General features: G+C 48.6%; 1 protein-coding gene across 5 annotated transcripts in view; it reads right to left on the bottom strand.

Moving 5' to 3' along the window:
* The window catches only part of Dgk (diacyl glycerol kinase 1), a 453,430-nt gene that overhangs the window by 66,010 nt on the left and 361,679 nt on the right, over nt 1-25,741 (bottom strand). For all 5 annotated transcript variants that reach the window (XM_089548936.1, XM_089548938.1, XM_089548940.1 and 2 more), the window contains 2 exons: nt 20,105-20,181; nt 9,387-9,533 (listed from right to left, as the gene is read on the bottom strand). In XM_089548936.1, the coding sequence (XP_089405062.1) occupies nt 9,387-9,533; nt 20,105-20,181 (224 nt within the window). The remainder of the gene's footprint in view (nt 1-9,386; nt 9,534-20,104; nt 20,182-25,741) is intronic.

Here is a 25,741-nt window from a genome sequence, read left to right as displayed (position 1 = left end):
AAAGCACTGCGGCGAAGAAACTAATTACTAGCGCTCCAAAGTTGCAGGGTCCCGGAAGTCGTCAAAATCAGAAATATAAATTTCACACGGACACCTAGTGGTAACGCGATGACATTAGAAGCTGTTGTTGACATTACCGGAAGTGAATTCAATTCACTTCCGGTCTGGTGACGTCACTTCCCTACAGCCAATGGGAGAATTATATGACCAACGACACATTTGTTCACGGATGAGGACTCTCATACCTATCTTCACATGCAGAAATCTCGCATAAGAGTGGAGCCAATAACATTACCTCTGTACAACATAATTCAGGCCCAACTCTATTCTATTTAACGCGAAAGAAGGAAAAAAAGGCGTCATGTGCGTTCTTTTACTATAAATGACCGGTCGTACGAGCTGAAATGACGGACAGAGACTGCATATGCATATGACATTTCCTGTTCACTTCTGACTTTCGACCCAATTTTCTTCTGGTTGTTTTATATACTGAATGTAAATGTGATGCTCGATGTTGATAGAAGGAATGAAACACCAAACAAGCGCGTGAAACTTCGTATCTCCGCTGGTTGATCTGGAATTATAGTAAACAAAACGATTAGTCGCAAAACATGGCTTGATTTGTACTATTTTTCTACCATGAGATAGCAGACGCTTTTGGAGAAAGGTTACATATCCAAAACTTTGTGCAGTGATTATGCAGGCCTCAGTACGTTTTCATGTCCTTGACTCGCGATAAACTGAGCATGGTTGACATTAGAGACATTTAGAATAGGATGACCCTATTCGGGGAAAGCAATAACTGCAAATTTTTTTGTACTACTCAGATTTCTGCATACGAAACTAACCGGTACCGCAATGTGTTTCGCGGAAGCGAAAATGTATTCAAGTTGCTCCCAATTTTAATGTCATTCTTGATTCCAAGCCATCAGAAAGAGGAAGAAAAGCGGGAAGGGCGGTCTTCATGGTGTCCCACAAATTCGATAAAAACAAGACAAGAAAATACTGCGATTCAGCCCCAATGGAAGCCCACATTTCATGCTGCAAACCTTCTCCACATCGCCGCTCCCCCACCCCATCCTCCTGAGGGGCTCGCCATTTGTCAAATGTAATCCCACTTCTGGGGCGTTCGCTTCATTTCTCACTCCATAGGATGTGCGACGCGGTATTGCCTTCCCTTCCTCTTCTCTTTCTTCTATTTTCGCCAGCGGCGCTCATTTTCTTCGTCTTGATGAGCGTAGAACCTGTTTCTGGTTCCAAATGACGCTCAGTCAGCGAAAAAGACGTTTTTGCGGGTGGGTGGCGGGAATTCGTGCATGAGCGTGTATTACAACGCGGATCCACCAGACTATAACTGACGAGCGCCCAGCAACCACGCAGTGACGTCAGCGGACAGCATGGAGCGTCTGCCTGTAGCTAAGCCTGCATTCGTTGCCTGGACGTGTACTCTAGAAAAGGACTCGCTGAGGCACAGAGTGCCTGATCACGAACTTTGACGTCGGGCTGGAATCAACAACCTCGCTAAGGAAAAATGAAGGCAATAAGCTTGCATAAAGAGATTCGTTTAAGGAAGCTGGGCAGTTTAATGTATGTTTCAAAGAGCTACTCATAAGATTACGCCAGGATCTCAAGGTGTTTCTGCCTCCCTGAGAGCTATTAATAGAATAAGCGTAGTGGGCGCATAGACAAAATTTAATCTCAGAGAGAACATGACGCCGAGCCGGTACGATGTTGTTTCTGGTTTGAGTATGAATTAAATTGCCTATGCCTGAGAAAAAAAAAATACGTTTGAATGCGTAGCACTCAAGCAGTTAATTATAACAGTGTTTGTTCAAGGTTGAAGACGGCCGATTTAGCGTGGCTAGGCAAAATGCGAACTATAGGTGCGCTGGCACCTCTGTTTTCACTTCGGTTTCGGTTTGTGTTCGAGGCTCGGTTTAAGAGGGCAAGGCGGTGGTGATGTGCTCTTGATCCGTTGAACGTAGAGAGAAGTTGGTGAAGAATACGACATCCAGAGCAAAGTGTGCGAGGCTGACAGTCGAACACAAGGGATATTTGGCTTGTTCGACGTAGTGGTCTAATGCAGTGTCCAGCGAAGCTGGTCTGTTCATGCCGCCGCGGGTTCGAAGCCCACTCGCGGTCATATAGTGGGTGTTTTTCCATAAAGTATTTTGCATAGTTTGCTACAAAGCTTGTCGGCCGGTTGCCCACAACTTGGTGGGCCACCTGCCAGGGGCTTTGGACAGGGAAACAGACGAAATCTAAGATTGGCGGTTTTAGAGCTACAGCGCTAAAAGAGAAGGAAGGAAGGAAGGAAGGAAGGAAGGAAGGAAGGAAGGAATGAAGGAATGAAGGAAGGAAGGAAGGAAGGAAGGAAGGAAGGAAGGAAGGAAGGAAGGAAGGAAGGAAGGAAGGAAGGAAGGAAGGAAGGAAGGAAGGAAGGAAGGAAGGAAGGAAGGAAGGAAATGAAAATAACCAAAAACAAAATAAAGAAAGCTGCAATGAACGACTGAAGTTGAATTACTGTAGACAACCTCTCGCGTCGTGGTCCCACTGCAGAGCGCAGCAAGACGTGAGAGTGTCAGCGCCGAAGCGACGAACATTTCGCAAATCTGAAAGCGCTGACGATAAATCGACGCCGCTCATTATTTTTAACGAAGCCCGGACCCGTTATTCAACGATCTCCAGCGAAGCTCTCACTCTGAGGCTACTGCTCTCTGAGATGCGCCGCGGTTTCGCTGTCATTTCGCTCGCGTGAAATAACTGCGCTTCTCTTTCCCTTGTTTTTTTCTTCTTCGCGCCTGTCGCGAGAAAAGCAAGCGATGACACTTGAACTGCGGCTCCTTCGGATCATCGCCAGAGCGATTCATTGTTAACGGTGTCGCCGACTCTATCTTTCGGGGGCAGAAAAGCTACCGCGGTAATCAGGCGGCTTACGAGAAGGATGCACGCCATTAGCTGCGAACGAAGCTTCCATGTGCCGTGTAATGAAGAGCGGTTTTATTGAAGAGCAGTACACGGCCCCTACACTCGATGTTTTAACGTGCCTGTAGAGCAAAAAAAACAAAACAAAACAAAAACAAATCAAAACAATAAAACAGAAACAAAGGCCAGTGTCCGCGTTTAGTGACACTGCGTGGGCCCGACGTTTCAAGTCGTTATTTCAAGAATACAAAACGGAGGATGCGAGTCATTCTTTCAAAGCAGCTTTAGCGCCGCAGGAGCACTGCGAGTGCGGTTCTGCTCACCCTGGCTTCTATTTTAACGCCGAAAGCTTGTTTTATGGATTTCAACTGCTACCAATCCGCTCCTAACCGAGGTTCCAAGTTTTCGCTTTTCGGAAGGAGCGTGACGGCAGCTGATACCATTTGGCTTTTTGTACTGATGAATTCCCATGAAGAATGCGTTCTGTGACTCTAACTCGCTCGAAGACTGTTTCGAAAGTTTCTCCGTCTGCTCTGCAATCCTTTCAGCAAGACTCTACATACGTTTTGTAGCACTAAATCCCTGATCGCCGTTGGAATCTACATCCGTTTGATGCCAATTGGGATTCCTAATTCTGTTCTCATTTAAAATGGTCGGTGAGTGAACCTGAGCCATTGAATCCTGGGACGTAGCTACCGGCTAACGAGAAAAAAAGAAGAAAACCCTGTATATCAGAATTCGTTCGTACCAGTTAGACTGCTTCATGAATTCAGCCTATACCACTCGCATCTCTGCCCTTTAGAAAAATGGTGACCAATGCATGGCTTCCACAGATGACGATAAGCGGATTAGGGGAAGGAACTCTCTTTCCTTGTACTGCTGGGTGAACTGGGGCGACATTGCGATGAAAACACAAGCTATATCTATAGCCATTCGGGCTCAACGTAAAGCGTGTTCAACAACCATATCAAGATCGTATCAACTGTAGGAGCCACAGGTCACAGACCCTCGCCGCGGTGATAACGCCGCGCGTGGCATTCTACACACGGCTCGTCAGAGCGCTAAGCGTCCCCCGACGCTAGACAACCAGATAACGACGTCCCTCGCGTGGGCTTGGGACGTAAACAAGAGCGATGAAGCTGGAAGCGCCAAGCCGAACTTCAACCAGGAGACGGCGCATTAACGGCGAGCCCAAGAGGATATCGCACATACGCGTCGAACATGAACAGCCGTCAGCCAAAGAAGATTCGCGCTGTCTGCGGCAAACGGTGTTTTCAAAGTGGACGAAGGCATTAATAAGCGAATAAAAAAAAAAGGCGGTTGCGTTGGAGTGCTGGGACGTCGCCGAATTCGTGTCGCCGCTTCGCCCTTATGTAAACACGAGGCCCCTAGAAACTGCTTTCTAATCAGTCTTGTAAACATGATTCTGCTCTGTAGAGAGAGAGACTGAAGAATTGCGCTTTCGTTCCGCTCGGAACATGACGGGAAACAAAGCTGAAGGATAGAAGGAGAGAAGAAATCGGAAAGGAAACAATGATATCTCGATTTTAACGAGAAACGGGATTTGGCAAACAGCGATGGACGAGGAGCCGGTTGTTGTCGCCGCGCGCAAAGCCGCTTAGAGCGTAAACGGCGCCGCTCGAGCGTCGCGCCAAACGCGCTGCCTTGTTAAACAAATCGCCGGCCGCCCAACGCTCACTTCCACTCACTTGCATTCTCGGACAGTTTACTTTCGGGGAGATAACGGTGTTGGAGAACGGCTGTCGGTCCAACGAGGGTTCGAAGACACAGATTTATGTAAACACAGCAATCGGAATTTCAGCATTTTTCCTTTTTTTTTTCTCTGCGTTCAAGGGTTTGTTTTTTCGCCCGTGCGGTTTAAGTGGGATCCTATAGTCCAGCAGACTGTAGGCCAGTCACGAACGCTTCGCAGTTAAGTAAACTTTGGGCTTAGGACAAAAAAAAAAAAAACGGAAAGCCAGGACAGGTACAACCAAATGACGACGATGTACGCAAACTTGTGTACACAAGGAAGCGTTTGTATTTCGCCTTCCAGCATTGCGCCGTCAACGTGGCGTGCATAATCCGCAGTGCATCTTTAGTTACTCCAAGCAAACAAGATTTTCACTCTGGGAGAAGTTCGTCACGATTCAACCACGCGAGCGAGGACCCGGCTCATCGTTCCATTATTTTTACACCATCCGCTGTAATTCTGCCCTTCCACCTGTTACTCCTTCGGGCATAACGAGGAAAGAAAAAGATTCAGGGGGAACTTTGGCTCTCTAAAGTGTTGCAAGGCGAGAGCCTTTCCTGGCCACTGTTTGTTTTTATTTACTTTTTATTTTTTCATATTTTTTTGCTCCTTTTCTTAATTTTATTGTTTTTTATTTTTATTTTCAGATCTTATATTTGTGTTGTTTTTATTTTTGTTCATTTTCTTATTTTTATTTTCCTTTTCATGACTGTGCTCCTTTTATTTTATTTATGAAGCCCCTGCATTATCTAGATACGCCTTTATTCATGCTGGAACCTTGAGCCTTTTAAGCAGTGACGCCGAAAGGCGGACGAATCTGCCGACGCGTCTGTCGACACGGCTGCCGACTCGTCTGTCGACACTTCTGCCGACGCGTCTGTCGACACTTCTGCCGACGCGTCTGTCGACACTCCTGCCGACGCGTCTGCTAACGACAGCATGAGGCATTAAAGGCTTTCGCCTTAAAAACAAGATCTCGCAGACACCGCCCACTCCCGCAGCGAACAATCCGTAGCGACAGCTGTGGTGATGGCCGTACCGAGAGGTGGTTAGCGGACAGGCGGAGAAGCGCGATATACTAGTTCGTCTGAGAAGAGAAAGGAACTGGCACAATAGATTCGATGAAGACTGTTGAGAGTTATTAGCTGCGGTACAACTTCCCCAACTACTACATAAGGGTAGGTACTAATTAACTATCCGTCCCTGATGGGAGTAAAGCCGGTTACTTAGCGCACTTTCAGTCACTTTCAATTTCTTACGAATTGGCGAAGGCATCTGCAGGCACAGAAAGAGTCTTCAGGAGCCATATGACTGTGCCCCATACGTTCAGACTGCCATGAACAGAGAAAAATGAAGAAAAAAAAAAGGGAAGCTCCACTGCTTCGTAACACTATTGTCGCTCTCGTTTATACGCCTGCGTATTGAATTATGACGCAATAACTCCACCACTTTAGCGTTACGCAATACAAAAATGTATACACGCCGGGTTCCAGCGATGAATTCCCGAAGCTAAATTCCTGGCCGCGCGAAAGGTCGTACTTATTTACTTACGACATTGCCATATTTACTCACTGTTACTCTGGCAGCGTTTGTCAGAACATCGCTTTCAACGTGACAAATCCTAATACCTTATGTTGACATTGCCAACAAGAGCGTAGATCCGGTAAGAGGAGGGGCGTGAAAAAACATCGCGCAATTTCGAGTAATACAACGAGGCAGCCAACTTCCCGAAGGCAGGAAAAAATTTGTGAGTGGCTTGTTGACAGATCAGTGAATAAGCGCTTTTGGCAGTAAAAGTTAGAAAACCAGCGAGTGGGGATAATCAGAAAACGGTTAAATTTATATGTCTTAAATGGTGTATAGTAGAATGACGTCACCGACAAGTCAAAGTCAGTGAACCCATTAAAGTTTTACAAATAAGCAACTGACGATTTCCCTGAAGAGAGCAATCCGTTAGCCGCTTGTCAAAGTGGTCAGGAACGAGCTTAGCGTGGGTAAATAATTGAAAGTTAGATTGAAATATTACGCATGAGTTCTGCAAGTATACGGTATATACTATACGTCTGGACCAATGTGCGTCAATCAGAAAGCTGTCAAAACACGGATCTGGCTAGAGCCTCGCATTATTTTGGGTCTATCTACAGTGCAAAAAAAAAAACTGAGTTGTCAAACTTTAATTACAGCGACACGCACACACACACACGCACACACACACACACACACACACACACACACACACACACACACACACACACACACACACACACACACACACACACACACACACACACACACACACACACACACGCACGCACACGCACACGCACACGCACACGCGCGCACACACACACACACACACACACACACACACACACACACACACACACACACACACACACACACACACAAACACACACAGAATGGATTTGAACGGGAAAGAATCACAATAGGATTATAAGTAAAAATAAATGAAAACGAATTAATTAAAACACACATTTCAATTTAGTAGGCAATATGGGACTCGCCTACACTCCGGTTCAAAGGGAATGCCAGAAATATCTATTTAGCTAGGTGGCATCGCTATACACGAATAAGGCTTTGCGCAACACTCTAGAATCTAGAGTGTAGATGATAGTCCATGGCTCTTGAAAAGGGTCGCATTCAAAATGAAATTTGTCTCGTTAGATGTTCATAACTATCTTAACAGCAAGAACAAAACAACGAAAACGAAACAAATACCTTAAAACAAAGCAAAGCATAGGGTCAAACGTATTTCTCTCAGAAATCACGCAAAACGACCGCCTGGAACGAATGCAGCGCCTCGCCGCGGCAAACGTGGCCAGCCGTTCACGCATCCGTGTAGCAGCGACTCGATGGAGGCAAACACGATTCACTCCGTGCAGAAAGGCCGCGAAATATCACAGAAACGACTGAATAAAATATGAGCGAGGTTCACCAAGACGCCGCGACAGCAGGGGCAACGACACTTATTTGCTCGTGTACATGAAAAACAACACACGCGAAAAAAAAGGACAGAAAGCTACAGCAATATCGAATTCCGATTCATTTGTATTGTTGACATGCGCTAAAAGCAAAGCGATTTAGTTTGAGTATTTGCGAAAGAATGTTACGCGGACTAGTTCTCGGAATAAAACAAAATGCAGGCTCACTGTCTAGACGCTACAAGTGTGCCATTAAAAGGCAATAAAATAATAAAAGTGAACGAAATAAGTGGTTATTCAAACGAGCGAAGGCAGGCCCAAACAGATGCAGGAGCGCGTAGGCATGAACCGCAAGGCATGGACCCAGGCAAAGCCACGTCTACACTACTGCCACCTGGACGTCGTCTGCGTTCTAGCATAGCGAACAGCCAGCAGGCCAAGCAAGCTCCAGCGTTTCTCTCTCTCTGTAGCCAAGTGTTATCAGTCAGGTCAACACGGTTAATGTGACTGGTGTATTACAGCTGCGTTCGATACATTTCATTTTGCATTGTGAAGCTAGAGCAGCTCATCTAGAGTTGTAAGCAATGTGAGGTGAAAAGGCTTGACAAATCGAATCGCAGTTTCTGGTCTACGGGCCGCCTCGTGTCACGTGACACAGCAATGCCTCAACACGCATGCGCGGTGACACTTGTTTCCGCTACTCTATCAGGGAGGTGAAGCTATCAGCGTGGGTCGACGCCTTCCAAATTTGCATGTTTGGCTCGTGAGCGTGTGAGAACTGAACACTACAAGGAGTTGTAGCTCAGCGCTCCTAGCCTCCGTTGCACTACAAGAAATAGTGAGCGGGAGCGTCGACGGCACACGAGTTGCGCGTGGCGCGATCTAGCGAAGCAGAATCAATCACGTCACGCATTTGTCAGTCGGCGGGAACTGCGATCCGGCCCGTGCACACGGATTCAGCGTTAAGGACGGCACTAGCGTGGGGAGTGTACTTCCATAGAGGACGTCGCTTTAATGTCCGAAATGCGCGTCACAATGAGGAATGAACCCCTTAGAGGGGCCATAAGTGCGTCTCTCGAGAATTAGCCACCGCCTAGCCACGTTTAGCTGGTTTCGGAGTGGGACTAGGTGGCGTGAAAACATGCCTGATGAAACAGCGCAAGGACGGGGCACCGTCAGTGCTCTGCTTAGCCACAGGAGGCACATTCATTCATTTTAAGAATAAGCACATTTATTCATTTTATGAATAAATAATTAGACAAAAGAATTAAGTGACGTCCGCATTAGTGCGAAAGGTGACATTAAATACCAGTCGCCCGCACATGCTATACTGCCTGCAGTATCTTAACAAGCATAGGTAACGGCAATGTGCGACCGTTCACAACGGGGATCTTTTCTATTAAAGAATAAAAATATAATTCTTTATAAGTTTTCAGTAAACTGAATTCCACGTTGTCTATGCACAATCGACTCCGCACACTGTTTTCACGTAGCGCGACCTGTGATTTGTCCAAGCTGCATATGACTGAGTGCAGTCCATTAGGGAAACCATGCTACTAGGTTTTCTTTCCTACAATGCTTTAGAACTTGTCAGCTAGGAAGCGTTTGCCTACGGGATAACGAAACACAGCCGCCGGTAATCACACGCAACTAAAATCGGAACCGCTGTGTGGTAGCAGCGTTTTCTTATCCTATACTGCTTGGCGACCGCTCACAGACGTTCAGCAAATGCAGGACGCGCCCAGTGACAGCGGAAGATGTCGTACCTTGAGCAGCCTTCCGTCGGCGATCTGTGCGCGCGGCGGGGCGGGCTTGCGGACGAAGGAGAGGAAGAGGTGCTTGACCAGGTCTCGGGGGGTGTCCATTTCCAGGTAGGTGTCCATGAACGCCTGGAAGCCCTCCAGGTCGATGTCCTGCGTACCGCGCATGAAGAAGGGCAGACAGCGGTGAGAGACTCGGTCGGAGCGGGCGCAACGAGGTTGCGAACCGGCTATAATGCGAGATGGGTGGTAATTTCGGCCAATCAAGAAATTGAAGTGTCATTAAAAGCAATTCTAGTGGTTAGTGAGATTGGTGATCGGCAAAGGGTAGGAGGGGTAGGAAATGAAGATGAGGTCGGGGGAACATCAACGCGGAGTGAGCGAGATAAAGAACGCTATAATGTGCCGACTGCACCAAGGACTACAAAAAAAAAAAAAGAAAGGACTGCAGGTCGAGCATGCAGGACAAGAGTGACGAAACGCAGGAGATTAAAACACGCGCCCAGGACGGAGCTAACTTGCAGCAACGGGCAATTGTTTGGACGACCAGCGCAAAGAGAAAGAGGCCGGTTTTTCCCTCCCCCGGAACTTAGCCGAAGGAGCGACCTCTTGAGTTCACTCTATCAAAGAAATACTGGAGTCACGACGCCGGTTGCGAAAAGAAATGAAAAAGACATTTCTTAACAAAGCGCTTAAATGTACCGTTTTGCAAGCGTCTGCGAATAATTCGGGCAGACAGCGATGCGGCGTCGGCGAGTCGGTGAGAGTGACTTCGCAAGGAGCGTATGAAATAGGCGTTGGCTTCGTCTCCAGCAGCGAATCCGCATTAATTAGTCCGCTAGCTGACTGCATCGGCGAGACGACGCGGCACGAGATCGCCCGTTCATGCGCGAACGCGTATAGAGTATCGCGCTGGCGGCGCATAGCGTCAGACCCGGGAAGCTCTCATTCATGGTTTCCGAGATGAGCGAACACATATATAGAGCAAGGACGTCGTCAATACTCCGCTTTCAGAGGTTTTGGATTATTTCATTGCGTTTTATTAGATCCGCAGGCAAAGCTCAGTGGAAGACGCCGCTGGGTGTTGGCAAGTACGGCACAAGCATGATCACTAAGTCCGTGATGGAAAGTTCCTCAGTTTGTACTAAACCACACGCGCGCATACGGAAGGGGCGCCGTTTAAGAAGCCTTTTAGAAACAAGCCATGTTCAGCAGCGTCGTAAAAACCTACGCCGAGCGTCGCAGCACCAGAAATGCTGGAAGCTGTTTTCTCCTAGTCTGCTAATAGGTGAAAGCGCAGCCAAGGGTTGCAGTTTAGTCTGTTGAAGTTGCTTGCGAGAGAAGTTTCACGTAAACCATCATTAGCATTTTGCATTGACTGTTTCTATTAGCACAGAATCAGACATTTGCGTCGACATAGGACGATCACCTAGCCGTGGCGGCAACCTCTCAGCAGGAGAAAATGCTAGATTATCTCTATACTTGGCATTACCGCATACTGGCACTCTTGAATAGCACTCCATTTCTCGTTCAGTAGTTAAATTAATTTACTAAACCTCGTTGCAGCGTACGTTGGTTAAGTTTTGCAGGCTGTTTTGAAGCCTACCTTCCTGAATACCATAAAAAGACTTCGTCGCACGAACAAAGCAGGATTAAAAAGATCCCATTGTACTTCAAGTGGGCGCTGCGTCTTTTTTAGGTCGACAATCATAGGGTCACTTGTGTGCTTGAGAGTTGCAGGGAGACGAACAAGGAGATTAGGCATGCAGTTTTCAACGTTGAATCTCGTAGGACACAAACTGCGCTCGTGCCACCACTCGCAGTGTTAAAGCACCGCTCTCGTTCACGTTGGGCTAAAATATATCTGAAATGAATCTGCCCACGGCCCAAGCAGTGACACGCAGGCAGTCTTCAACGGCAAAGCCATCGTACTTAAGTGCCGTTGAGAAGACTGCCAAAGCTCAGGAGATGACATCCAGTTAACCGTTTTAAGCGTTTGAGCACGCCGATTTTTCGGAGAGTCACCGCTATGTTTAGCATGCTAAACTAAGCAGTGAATTCTTCGGCAGAAGTGAATTTAGCATCATTCATGTCGCAAAGAGGGTGCTTTTTTTCTCTCGACATTTGGGAAGTGCAACGTTGAACTCTTCCAATTCTTTTTTTCCTGGGTTTACAGTTTCAAGCACATATTCTTAAAAAAAATGGCTGAGGCTTAGCAAAGGTTAAGCCTAGTCAGATGCGAAGCATATTGATGGCTAGGCTTGGTAAAGTTCCTCGCTTTGTTCTTCAGTTGTAGTAGAACGTTGTCGCCGAGCCGCATATTGAGCACGCCGCTTAGCCAGACGTTCATCCCGCTCTTCATCGGTCTCTGTGGCACGCTGAAGCTTTCGCTTCTCGTTCAAATCAGCCCTGCTTCTAGGCGGCGTCCCAACACCTGGCCGCCTCGTAAGTGCCCGGAGAGCGAGGCAAGCTCAGATTTATACTGCTGCTGTAGCGTCACGTGGTCAGCTGCAGCGCCTCTGATGTGGAGCCTCCACCGCCGCGGCCGACCGCGCGAGCCGGCAGCCCATCTCTCCTCTGCTGTGACGTCATGTTGTCACGTGGTGTCACGTGGTCACGCTAAAGGTCAATGGTAGCTCCACCGCCGCGCTCGACGGGCTGTAGTGTAGCTCTAGTAATATGCTTCGCATAAAAATAAATGAATTGTAAATTGTGGGCTTTATCGTCCTGAAGCGACCCATGGTCTATAATGAATGCCATAGTTGATGAAAAAGAGTTAATTTAGACCACCTGGGTTATTTAACGCGCGCTGACATCGCACAACACACGGGCACCTTTTGCGTTCCGCATTCATCGAAACGCGACCGGCGAGGACGGGTTTTGACCCACGCTCCTGCTCAGTAGCCGACAGCCCTAACAACTGGGACACCGAGACGGATCTCGAAAAAAAAAAAAGAATTTGGTCGGGTAAGTTATGGCTTGACGCGGTTAATTAGAGCAAGAAGCTGTCATAGGGTTCCAACCTTGGTGTCTGCTTTGGCTGTAATTAGATTTTCGCGTTATATAAGCAGTGTGTATAATGACAGTAAATGCAAGTGACGCGTCCAATGTTTGGTGCGGTGTCGAGTTGTCGCTGATATATTCGTGTTTTTTTTGCACTGCTCACAGTCAAGGCTTTATGGCGCTTCTCGCCTCCTCTTTCCCCGCCTCCGTCTTCACGGACTGATTACACTGATGGTTATCCTGGATAATGTGTCTTAAATAGCTTCGCGTTGTAAAAGTGATTTCACGATCTCTGGTGAATATTTTACGAATCCTGATATGAGGCTTAGCACAACAATTTTGTGGATGCCGGCAGAAACAACTAAGCGCTTCGTGTCGAAAAACTAACCAGATGACTTTCTTGGCGCTTGGATTTACTGACTGTACAAAAAATAAACTTGTTTCCAACTGAAATAACGAGCGCCTCCTGAAAGGGTTAAAGCGTCCACAAGCGGACGTCTCTGCTCCGAAAAATTCTGGAGCGTAGGCCAAAAGAGAAAAGTGATACATCGCTGTCTTTCTCTCTCATGTGAGGGAAAAAGACATACCTTCAGTTCACTTTCTTGGCAGAAGACCAATGTTTACAGATTAATGCAGACTCTAGCGGCGCAGTTCGTACCAATAGGTATCTTAAGTGAAGTTGTTTTTAGTCTCGAAATAAAGTTCACTAATTTTGCTCCTAGTGGTGATCAAAACTTTTTACAGCCGGCTTCAGCAAAGGAGAGACGCTTGCATTGCTGTCGCGATGATATTTCTCGAGGTCGGCATTTTCGCGAAAAAAAAAGAAAGCAGACAGGAAGAGGAAACGTTGGCTGCCATGTTCAGGAAGAGAACAGCTAAGCAATTCGCTCCGGTGTACGACTCTGACCAAAAATGACGCTGAAAAGGCGCCCACGGAAAGCTACAAATAAAGCCGCCATCAAAGCCGAGTAGCGAGCCACGAGAGAAGACAGCTCATATATCCAGTCCTTTTCGGTCCAACTGTTTTTTGTTTTTTTGTTTTTATTATTTTTTTTTTCGTAGAGTGCGCCGGTGAGCACTCGTGCCTGGCCATCTCGATTGGCGTGTTGTGCTCAGCTATCGGACCACTCGCACTTGGTCGAGGTTAACGTTGTCGAAGTTAGTGCGGCCATCAGACCTGCAGAGCACTCCAGAGCTAGCTCCCGCGTAGAGGGAAAGAAGAAAGAAATAAAGAGAGGGGGAGAGAGAATGGGAGGGCTGCTGGGGTATGTTTGTCGCGCCATTTCTCCTGTTCCTTTCTTTATTCGCCCCACTTCAGCGGGCGCGCTGTTCGCGCCGGAAACGGCGTCCCTGGCGCGGATGCGATAAATCGGCCAGCCTCCGGCCGAAGCACGTAGTGTGGCGTGATGAAAGGGAGCCCTGACGGTTACAAGCGCAGTCCTCGTGTACTGCGGCTCATTACGTCAAAGCGGCATTACTAGAGCCGACGAGAGAGAGAGAGAAAAAAAAAGAAATAAAAAACGCGCGCCCGCGCGTCTCCGCAATGAAATGTGGCGAGGGCTGGTCCTCAGGAGCGGCTCGTAACACTGCCATTAATGCGACGAATAGAAAGCTCGAGATGACTAAGTGGTCTAGTTGTAGGTGTTATATTACCACACCTATAGTAGAAATCGTAGTGGCATCAGATATTGCAGACAGGTAAAATTAATAATAGCCGCCGCAGCATTACTAGTAAAGGCAGTAGCACTAACAGTTTAGTAGTCGGTGAAATTATTAGACTGACGTGCGGACAGACCGGGAGAAAAGAAAGACATATATGAGCGAATAAAAGGGTATACTGCGCACAAAAAGACACGGACAAGAAGGTAACAAAACAAGCACCGTTGTGTTATGTTCTTGTCCGCGTCTTTTTGTGCGCAGTACCCCCTTTTATTTACCATGATTGACTGACTAGCCCAACAACGTACACACATATATGAACGCTTCTACGTGGCTTACCTTCTTTGCAACAAGCATGTATCGTCCGAGAATGCATTCCCTGTAGCTACTCCATATTTCAACAGCACGAAAAATGGCGACAAAAGAAACACGGCGCTGCTTGTCTCGTCTCGTTTTCTCTTGTCTCTGTTTTTCGCGCTGGCTGAAATACGGAATCGATCCAACTCGCACAACTTTTTGTCCTCCTGAAGCTATGTATTTGTTTTCCTCGTATTTAAATAACGTTTGTAGAGAGCGCTCGTATGTTTTCACCTTCGTTTCTTCGTCCAACTCGTCTAGTTCAACATCCTCTTATAGTCGGCGGCCATGTGATATAGCGATATATACCTGAAATACAAGGCAGTGCCCAGCCAGTGCCCCTAAGCCTAACGCCCTATAACGCTTCAGTGGGAGGCAACAGGTTCATTCCCTTTCTTAGATCACCGCGGTGGCTGAGTGGTTATGGCGCTCGGCTGCTGACCCGAAAGACGCGGGTTGGATCGCGGCAGCGGCGGTCGAATTTCGGTGGAGGCGAAATTCCAGAGGCCTGTGTACTGTGCGATGTCAGTGCACGTTAAATAACTCCAGGTGGTCAAAATTTCCGGAGCCCTTCACTACGGCGTCCCTCATAGCCTGAGTTGCTTTGGGGTGTTTAAACCTCATAAACCATAAACCAATCATCCGCTTTCTTAGGTCACGGACGATGTCTATGCGCTATTCCTGGACATTCAATGCCAGGCGTCACGTGATGGTAGCCAAGGGAACTAGAAGCGCTTCCGTATCGGTCGTACGATGACTTCGGCGCACGACTGTGTGAATTCATCAGGCGGGGAGAGGGAGGTTGTGGCACAGGAGAGCCGACGCTGTCGCGCCTTCGCCGAGAAAGACGAGAACCATGGGAGAACTCTCAATTTTTTTTTGTGCACCGCCTCCCTCTCCTCAGAGAAGGAACTGTGACAATCGAATTAGCAGCGACAACAAACGGAGCGCTTCGACGGAGAAGCAATTCCTGACGGCAGTGTGCTTAGAGGTCGTTATCACGTCGCTGTGGATGCCAGCCTGAATGTTTTGATGCATTTTGCAGAAGAGTCCTTTAGCGCTGAAAAAAAAAAAAAATGAAGCCAGGAACTAGAAAGAAGAAAATGCTTGCGAATGAATGCATCTGTCCGCGCACTTTACGAGCACCCCGCAGTTATGAAGGAAAAAAAAAAAGTTGGTTAATGACGCGCAAACGGGGTACTTAGCAGTTCGGGGTAACTTACGATTACGAAAATGAGTTACGAGTTGCGATTACGAGAATGATCGTGTACGGGCTCTACCATCGCTTTTGTTTGTGTTAGCAACAGCAGGTTAGAGAAGATTGTGCTCAGCGCTCCCACGCTCCGTACGTAAATTATCACCTAGCTTTAAGGAACAGCCTGATGCGTTTGCTGTCTGCATGGAAATAGAATGGTTTGTTTTGGCAGCGCTCGAGCCAGCAGAAGATAATGAGCGACTTTACGCTGATCAGCTATTCTAATCATGAACGGGGAGCTTTTGAGAGCATCCGTGTTGACATTCTGTGGGACGAATGATATCGTTAAGCTGACATGCACAATAGATTTTTTTAAACCTTATTAACAGAAAAAGAAAAGGAGGGTGGAGGAAGCGGCTAGCGCGAGTTGTTAATGCCCAATGCCTGCTATAGGGGATACTTCAGCCCTATCCGCCCCTACTTCGCTAGGACGCACTCCTAAGTTTGCCTGATGATGGCCTGCCCGGAAACAGGATTCTCTAATGCTATTTCCACTATTTTCTCGCGTCATTCTTAGAAGAGCCAGCCGCCAGAAGTGCGCGTCCTCAACTTCTGGGTCAGTCTAATGGGCAGGTGGCATACTGGCGCCAGCGGTTGGTCTTGTCGAAACGAAAATAGCGGAAACAAACAAGAAAATAATTGGTAGGAACTTATCGTAGTTAAAACGAGTGCACGTGCGAAATCGGGCGTTTATTCTTAACTGGAGGGGGCACTTCACTTCCGCCTTAACGGTATGACACGATATCTTTAGTGGGTTAACGCCCATATATGCAGAATTGGTCATTTTCTACTTGACATTCATACATGGCAACGAATCCCCAAACGATTACCAGCGCAGTGGCGCAGCTGTTAAGCGACGTGGTTAAGCGATGCGGCACTGCACTGGCAGGTGGCTGTTTCTATCACAACCTCCGATAGGGGTGCGAACCATGTTGTCTTCCCGAGCAACCTCTCGCGCAGCTGGCGCGATGCTCCACCAAGCTTACCCGAGTTACTACCCGAGCTTACCCGAGCTTACCCGAGTTACTACCCGAGCATACCCGAGTAACTCGGGTAAGCTCGGGTAGTAACTCGTGTTTATAGGCGACGGCACAAGATGAAAGAACATGCGTACGTAAGGTGACAAGATTCTCGGTCGGTGTAGGTGACCGCATGAGTGCTTTCGCACTAAAAGCGATGGTAAGTTTTACGTAGCATGGTTAGCTTCCATAACGATGTTTCTCGCCATAGACACCACCAGGGATGCCCACCAGGTAGAGGAAAGAAAACCAGAGGGAAGGGAAGACGGGGAGAGAGCGTCATCCGGGCAGGAAGATCGAAGAACGCGACTTGGTGACGTACTTCCGCATTCGGCGTAACGTCGCCCCAGCGTTGGGCTCGAAAGATGGATGACAGGAAGGAGAAAAACAAATAATAACAAAGATAAAGCCGAAGGGAGCGGCAAAGGTGTTCAGGGCAATGTGTCCTCATCTGAGAACCGCTTGCAACCAAGCCCAGAAAAAAAGCACAGCAGCTCGCCGTGGAAGCCCGCGTCCTAGCAACTTTCAGCGCCTTGGCACCGCGCCATCGGACACCACAACGGCGGCCTCCAGGTGGTCCGAACAACGTATCGCACATTTGCGTCAGGAGCGCGCAATTGTTGCGAAAGCGGGCAAACCCGCTATAACCGAGCGAAACGCGCGCACTCGCGGCCCGAGACTTAAAACAGCGAGACGCCGGCATCTACGTCACGACGCTAGGTTAGGGTACGGCTAAACTAGTTTCTCTCAGGGACCTCTACAGAATTTTCGAAGGGCTCTAATGAGGCTAACGCGCGCGATCTATGTTTAGTGCGGGGTCGCTTCAAGAAGAAGAAGAAAAAAAAAGAGACAAAGGTCTTGCACTGTATGTGACAGCCGTGAAGCGCGTTACGTAATCGATCGCACTCGCTCATGCTATTGTTGACGGTGCGAGTTTCTGCATTGTCGGCGGGTCCTGGAGAAATCGAATGGGCAAAATGCCAGAACAAAAAGTTTATGGTAATGTTTTCGCATAATTCCCTCTGGTCCACTCCGAGTTTCTCTCTCCGTTGCTGTTTAAGCGGCGTGGTACATCGTACCAGTGATTCGCCGGTCCTTCATATTAAAGCGCGGTTGCCCGCCAGACGGCAGCTGCACGTCGCTCTATTGTTATCCGCGACTTCGCGAAATTTTAAGTGAAAGTGCGCAAGGATAGCTTCAAGCAAAAGCAAAGAAGAAAGAGAAGCCTCCGCCCTTTCTCCAGACTGCCTCAATACAGCCACGGCTTAGACTATTTTACTAGCCTCCGAACCTAAGAACAGTGCCTCAACAGGAAAAGACATACAGGGCACTGCATTATATTAACCAGTGACGGATTTGTTTTCTGAGAAGAAAACAACCACGAAAGAAAACGGGTGCGCATGCAGAGAAGAATGCCCCGGCGCTTTATGCAAATTACAAATAATCGCGACACGAAAAATGGTTGGTTCGTTTATTGGGGTTTAACGTCCCAACTCGGCTATGAGGGACGCCCTAGTGAAGGGCTCCGGAAATTTCGACCACCTGGGGTTCTTTAACGTGCACTGACATCGCACAGTACACGGGCCTCTAGAATTTCGCCTCCATCGAAATTCGGCCACCGCGGCCGGGATCGAACCCGCGTCTTTCGGGTAAGCAGCCGAGCGCCGTAACCACTGAGCCACTGCGGCGGGGATGGAGGAAGTGGGAAGAACACAAACAAAGCAAAAGAAGACAAAAATTGGAGGAGACACTTAAACTCCATCTTACGGGTATGACGTGTTAGCGTCTTGGGTTATTCCACATATATGCAGAAGGCCATTCTATTCTTAACATTCATAGATCCAAGCCGCCGCGTTGGCTCAGTGGTTATGGTGCTCGGCTGCTGACCCGAAAGACGCGGGTGCGATCCCGGCCGCGGCGGCTGAATTTCTATGGAGGCAAAATTCTAGAGGCCCGTGTACTGTGCGCTGTCAGTGCACGTTAAAGAACCCCAGGTGGTCGAAATTTCCGGAGCCCTTCACTACGGCGTCTGTCATAGCGTGAGTCGCTGTGGGACGTTAAACCAAACCAAACCACTCATAGATCCCCGAGAGTCTTCATACCAGCCCCACCCCATCATTAATATAACTGCCACTTGCCACGGCGGGCAGTTTGCTGGGCACGCTGTGATGACGCCACAAGGTCACGTGACCTAGGTGGCCGCCCCCCTGCCTCTTATGTTGCTCTCTGGGCACCACCTGCCAAGTCATGGTCGTGATTTTTCGCTCACAACGCCGACAACGCCGACGACGCCAACGCTGGATTATATGGGTAACGGGGCCTTTAAGGCTATTGCGTTAAAACTTAATCAACAGGCAAAATGGCAAAATATCACCGACACAAAACAAAAAACTAACAATGACGATTAAAGAAAAAGTATGGCATTCCTTCTAGATGACATCAACACCAACTAACGAAAGTTCAAATCGTTATTTCGGACAGCTTGGGGACTAGATCAGTTTTCACGTGATGAGCTGTGCGCTCTTTCAGTAGGCCTAATGAATAAATAAAAGACACTAAACACATTTTGGGTTACAGAATCTTCGTTCATTCTGAGCGCACGAAATCAAGTCTCTATAAAACAGCTCAGTTTCGCCATCCCAGTAGATGAGCAATGAAACAATGGAGAAGTGTCTCATATTCGTTAATGACCCTGCGTTTTTTGCCAGGGTGACCGGCAAAAGAAAAAAATCGATCAGGATCATCGACCGCCGCTCGTCGATATTAAGATCTAAACGGCTGACCTACGCGTTTTCAACTTCAATCGGTACTCCGTTCGTTGTGGCCTGGAAGCGTCAGGCGCTTTATTCTTGTTACGAAATTCATCCAGTATTCGTAACGAAGACTTCAAAAATACTGAGAGGCATCGAGACACCAAGCATTTAGAAAGAAAATAATGTTATTCATCGGCGGTTCATTCAGTTCAGTGACCTGTCAAGGAGCCGAAACAGCACTTAAAAACAAGCGGAAATTTATTTTTCATCCTATTAAAATATTCAGTGGCATTTGAAGAGTTGTAATAGATATCCTTTGACACTTTTCTGAAAGTGGACAAATATATTTTTGAAGTACCTGCTACAAAGGACGAGACACATCAAAATTTAAATGCTTTTATTGCGCAAAAAAAAAAGGACGGGGGGGGGGGGGGGGGGGTAACCAGACAGCCCAGTACAAATAAAAGTAACACTGCAGTTCAACATCAGACTTAAACCTCAGTGGCTTAAACAATTCATTATGCCAGGTAATTTAAAGCCTAGTCAGAACTGCGATCTCTAATGAGGTCCGTTCTCATAGCGATTCAAAGACGCACTTAGCAAGGACGGACTACGAATACGTTTTGTCCAATATCTAACACAGCAGGAAAAAGAAATGGCAGTTAAGAGCAGACTCACCCCCTCGGCGTTGTATTTGGAAAGGGCTCCATTCTCTTTGAATTCCTCAAGAACGTCTGGAAGCTTCTTTGATGAATCTGCATGAGAGACGACGAGAGAAAAGGGTTAAAAGCGGGTACACATTGATTCGTAACGCGCGCTCTAAGGTCTCCACACTGTGCCTGCTACTGACAGACAGTAAACAGCCGAGTGAGCAGCTTTTCTTCATTTGCATTGAGTGGCAAAGCGCCAGAAAATGCCTTGCGGCGCTTACAAGGCCGCTCGAGTTGTAGCACACGGCAGCACGGTCAGAGAAGAGCGCTTCTTTTTTTATGTACCGTTCCACGGGTACACATATACAGACACACATACCCATCATCATAATCATCATCAGCAAACTATGTTCACTGGACGGCAAGCAGCTGTCCCACACCTCTCCAATTAACGCCTGTCCGGTGCCAGCTCCGGCCATTGAGCCACTCTTCACTTGAACATTATGTCCATCCCTCATGTAATACCCCACACCAAGGGGCATTTGAGGTACTAATAATAAATTATGCACCAAGAAGAGCGCCAGCTTAGAACCGGACCGACTGGAAATGGGCTTACAGACTACTTTTTCTTTGGTAATCGTCAGCATAACTGCGCCGATACAGACGGCGATAAGATTGAGTTCAGACTGAATGTCTTATTCGGCGCCCACATTTTAGCCCTCGTGTCAGCAATGTACGAGGACCGCTACGGTGGCCATTTCAGGTGTGACATCGTGGCTTATTCATCGTGTTCCATAGGGCAGGCATCTGGGCATATGTGAAATGTGCCATGCGTATGAATGGAAGAGAATACCATGTTTCGCTTTCTTCTAGCAGTGAACTAGAAACTACGACAGGCGCCAGAATATTAGTAGCCTTATGCTTACAGTAACTCTCCCGCAAGAAAATATTTTGTCTGGTTGGGCCCGTGTTTCAGTTAGCGTCGCAATCCGGTGTGCAACGGCCAACGTACCGGTCGGCCGAAGACCGTTCTAACGTGCTAAGTGTTTTGAGCATTCGCCTGGATAACCTTCCTACATTTCCGTCCGTTTCGCTCTCTCTCTCTCTCTCTCGACCCCCGAATTCCTCACAGCAGATTCAGCTTCCACTTTAATGCCAATAGGCACTGCTAGTCAAGCCCAATGCTGCTTTGGCAGGCCTATGATGTGTTTACGTTGTTTCCATTCTTCCTTCAGCAATTTATGCGTCCCTACTTCTGATTATTACCGTTCTTTCTTTTCCTTCACAGAGCATACCGAGTCAGTTCGCAGTGAACTGGTGAGGCATCAAAAACACTGCACAAGTTGGCATCACTGGGTCATCTTCTCTAATGAACTGAAGTGGCTGTTTGGGCTTGTTGGTCAGTGATCATGGTTGAAGCATGCAGCGCAAAAAGACAAGGACAAACGAAGAAGTGGACTGGCGCTGTCCTGTCCACTTCTTCGTTTGTCCCTGTCTTTTCGCGCTGCATTCTTTAACCATCTTCGCTAGTTTTATTTTTCTTTTTCTTCCATTGACGAACCATTTGCAGTCTGAGAAATGCGTTCCAGGGTGAATTACTCCTGCGCGATCTCGAGCCGCGTTGACTGTATATCGTCACTAGGAAGCGCGCCCCTGGAACACATTTCGAAATGGCCTTAATTCGCTCACCCATCAGCAGCCCGACTAGCTGCATTTCGTACGAATAATTTGGAAGAGCCTGCGATCGTGACCTGCACGTCCTATAAAGGACACTGCCTACATTAGAGATGGTTCGTAGTCCATGCAGATCTTAAAAAAAGAAGAAAAAAAAGCGAGCCGCCGTCATTTTGTCACGCCCGCTTTGAAACCGATTGCGCTGTCCAGCTACTCCACTGGAGGAAAACGCGAAAGAGAGAACCATACGCGAGTCGGAAATGGAGGCCCAGGAGCCGCGAAGTCCGTTTCGCCTCTACAGCTGCAGCATTATAAAGCGGGGCGACAAGAAGCGCATGCTACGCGACAAGCAGCGACTGCACACGGTACCTCCCCAAACTCTATAGATTTCTATATATTTATATTTAGTTGCCGGTTATATTTTTGATGTATTTTCAATTATTCCTATTTATTACCACTGGCCACTGCTAAACGGCACGAGATTTGATGGCTTCTTTTTATCATAGGAGGTTCTCCCTGGGGAGGTCCTAGGGTCCAGCACCGAGGAGAGACGACCTATGGGGAGAAAAATGTTGCATTTATATGTGAGGATATACATGCGCACTTTTAAGACCAGTATACTGGCAGTGAAATGAAGTCAAAACCTGGCGCACAGGACGTTTCTGAGAGCATCCTTCTCGGAACAAGTGCGCACAGGCGCTCGACTGCATCCATAACTTCCCCCTCCTTCCCGCTTCCAGAAAAGTGGTACGGACTGGGACAATCTATTTGTAATTCGTTTAGCGGTCCCAACGCAGTTTATGTCCTAGAAAGGTGTTCTCGTTCTCGGCAGGCTCCGGCAATAATCGGTATTGACCCGACATTAGATAAACTGTATTTATAGCCAGCTTCCGCACACACCAGATGGCTGAACTGGTGAATCTTACTCACGGCTATGACTAAGGCGATCGAGACGCTATACAGTGCAGCAGGGGCGCCGTCGAGGGAACGCGGCTACTCGAATGAGATGGTCAGTTACGTGTTTTCTAATGATGGGGATTCATGCTAGCGTTGATATTCATGTTCGCGCATTCGGAAACAATGCAAGGCCGTGAGTGTTACGGGCTCGGTTTGAACATGGAAGCTCGAAAGCTGGTTGTCTCACACAGGTGAAAAAAATAATAATAAAATGCTCTTTTTCGCTCTCTGGGGACGAAGAAGTCATAACCAATAGGTGTTCCGCAACCCTGCTGCCATCCCCGGACTGCAGTAATCCCAACGGTAATCTGATAATACAACCGCAGGTGGTGCCTTCTCAAGGGCACACCTTACTGATTACTATTCGGCTAACACGTCCCTGAGGGCGTATAGACGCATAGATAATTTCATATTGCCACGTATCATTGTAGTGTTTGTTCGTTCACGCTCAAGGCTGCAGGAAAGGGTTTTATCACTTTTGTTCGTGACGCGAGAAGCGACCAGTCTAATCTCGATTGATCGCAGCCATGAAAGGCTGCATCTAGGTTTTTCTAGATTACTGTAGATGATCTTGTCCTGTTATCTGGAAGTTTCCTTGCCGCCTTTAAATTGAGCGATGCCGCGAGCGGCGGGCATTCGTAGTTCGACGATTGACGAGCACGCTTGTTGCTTACGCCGCCACCGAGTGAGTCAGTTCTTTAGCGGGCGCAAGTCAGCCTAAATAAAGAGCTTCGTTTCCAAGACTTGTTGGTGTCTTCCTGACCGCTGGACTGCCGTCACTACAACGTGACATCTGGTGGAGGTGCTGGGTAGCCATCCATGTTCCGGACACCCCCTACAAGTCGTGACGCCGGCCCTCTGAGTCATTCACCGGAGGACCTCACTCCAGTCTACCACGCAGCCTCTGGAGCCTCCAGCCATGACTTACGCCGCAGCAGTGCGCCGTCCTGCACCTCGACGACGGGACCCAAGCCCCTATCGCCATTAGCCAGCTGCGCTGGAGCGCCGCCCTCTCGTCCCAACTCGCCCGTTCTACGAGCGTCGCACACGGCCTAGGAAATGTGACTAGGGGAGAACACCCGACCAGCGCCGCCCCCTATGCTTCCACTGCGGAGAAGCCGGACACATTCTCCGGTACTGCCCATACAGGAGAATCCGAGGGTTCTCTTACGACGCCCCACGACCCCGATGCGGCCAGCGACCAGCCGAAATCGAGGAGTTTTTGCGTCGGGAGGAATACTCATCGCCGAGCCGCCTATAACGTTCCCCGTCGCCATTGTCACCGCGCTATGTATCTCTTAGCCGAGGCTACGCAGTGCGTGGACGCTCCCCCAGCCCCCGATGGTTAAACTGAGTAAAGCAGCCTCTGGAGGTGAGGTTGCTTCTGAGCGCAAGAACTACGATTCTCCATCGAGGAAAACACAAGACTATGCCCCAATTACGACGACTCCTACGACGACGACTACGACGACGACCACGACGACTACGACGACGACCACGACGACTACGACGACGACCACGACGACTACGACGACGACCACGACGACGCCGACGACCACGACAACCCCTACGACGACGACGACGACGACGACGACGACCCCTACGACGACGACGACCACTACGACGACGAAAACTTCGACAACACCGACGACGACGACACTGCCAGACTTGAAGCTTTTACCGCTGCACTTAAACCTTATTATGAACGCTAAAGGACTCGAAGTTAGCATTATCCGTGTTTATTTTCATTTTAAAGCATCGAGGCGATGCTTCTTTGAAAGGGGGGTAATGCCACGTATCATTGTAGTGTTTGTTCGTTCACGCTCAAGGCTGCAGGAAAGGGTTTTATCACTTTTGTTCGTGACGCGAGAAGCGACCAGTCTAATCTCGATTGATCGCAGCCATGAAAGGCTGCATCTAGGTTTTTCTAGATTACTGTAGATGATCTTGTCCTGTTATCTGGAAGTTTCCTTGCCGCCTTTAAATTGAGCGATGCCGCGAGCGGCGGGCATTCGTAGTTCGACGATTGACGAGCACGCTTGTTGCTTACGCCGCCACCGAGTGAGTCAGTTCTTTAGCGGGCGCAAGTCAGCCTAAATAAAGAGCTTCGTTTCCAAGACTTGTTGGTGTCTTCCTGACCGCTGGACTGCCGTCACTACAACGTGACAATATAACATTTAATTTGCCCAGCAGGAGAAATTTCCTGCCTTGACATACTACACTGACGGTGGTTGCCCCCCCCCCCCCCCCCCCCCCCCCCGCCCTTTCTCCACCACGGGAAAGAACTCCAGATAAAGCCTCCCGTAAAGCTATTGCTTAGACCATAGTTTGCGACTCGCATGGAGTCTGCCCCAGCGCTAGCACAATATGGACGAGCAAAGGGACAAACAAACGACCCTGCTTTAGGACGAATGGGGCGCCTTTGCTCAAAAGTGCTACGCACGGAGACCACAGGCGGTTACATCATCCGGCGGGTTGCTCAAGAAGTGCGCGCTGTTGGTAAAGCGCTGTTAGTAGAGCGCGTCGTAAGCAGCGGCGACTGCAGGAAGCGCCCATCGCTGCGGGTTTCCTCGCATTTCCCTCTCAAAAGTGGTCTCTCTGGCGATGAACTCGCAATGCTTTCCGCGAAACAGGCGCCGGGGGAGGCTTTTCTCGCTGTGATTCACAACGGCGCGCTCTTTTCACCGCATGCCACGAGGTTTTTTTATATACGAACCTGCTCGCATAGCGGCAGCTGTGAGAGGATCCCGACCGGGGTTGCATGCTTCCGCCGTAGGGGCCCCTCGGGGACCCATTACTGCGGCACGAAGCACCAGTATACAGCTATGCGGTGTACGCTGGGAGCGCTGAAAAGAGCGCTACGAGTGGCGCCCGAGGGAGGCTATACCGGCACTCCAGCGGCGCTGACACAAGCAGAGCCCGAGACTGCGACCAGCTCGCTCCCTGGAAGACCTCTTTTCCTCACTGCACGCGCGCTCTGCACGGCAGTACGGAGCGAGATGAGATGCTCCGAGCCTCGTTTCCGCACTTTGCT

The sequence above is a fragment of the Amblyomma mixtum genome, chromosome 6 (assembly GCF_055824585.1).
Source record: "Amblyomma mixtum isolate Tamu chromosome 6, ASM5582458v1, whole genome shotgun sequence".
Taxonomy (NCBI): domain Eukaryota; kingdom Metazoa; phylum Arthropoda; class Arachnida; order Ixodida; family Ixodidae; genus Amblyomma; species Amblyomma mixtum.
This window is presented reverse-complemented; position numbering and strand designations above follow the sequence as displayed.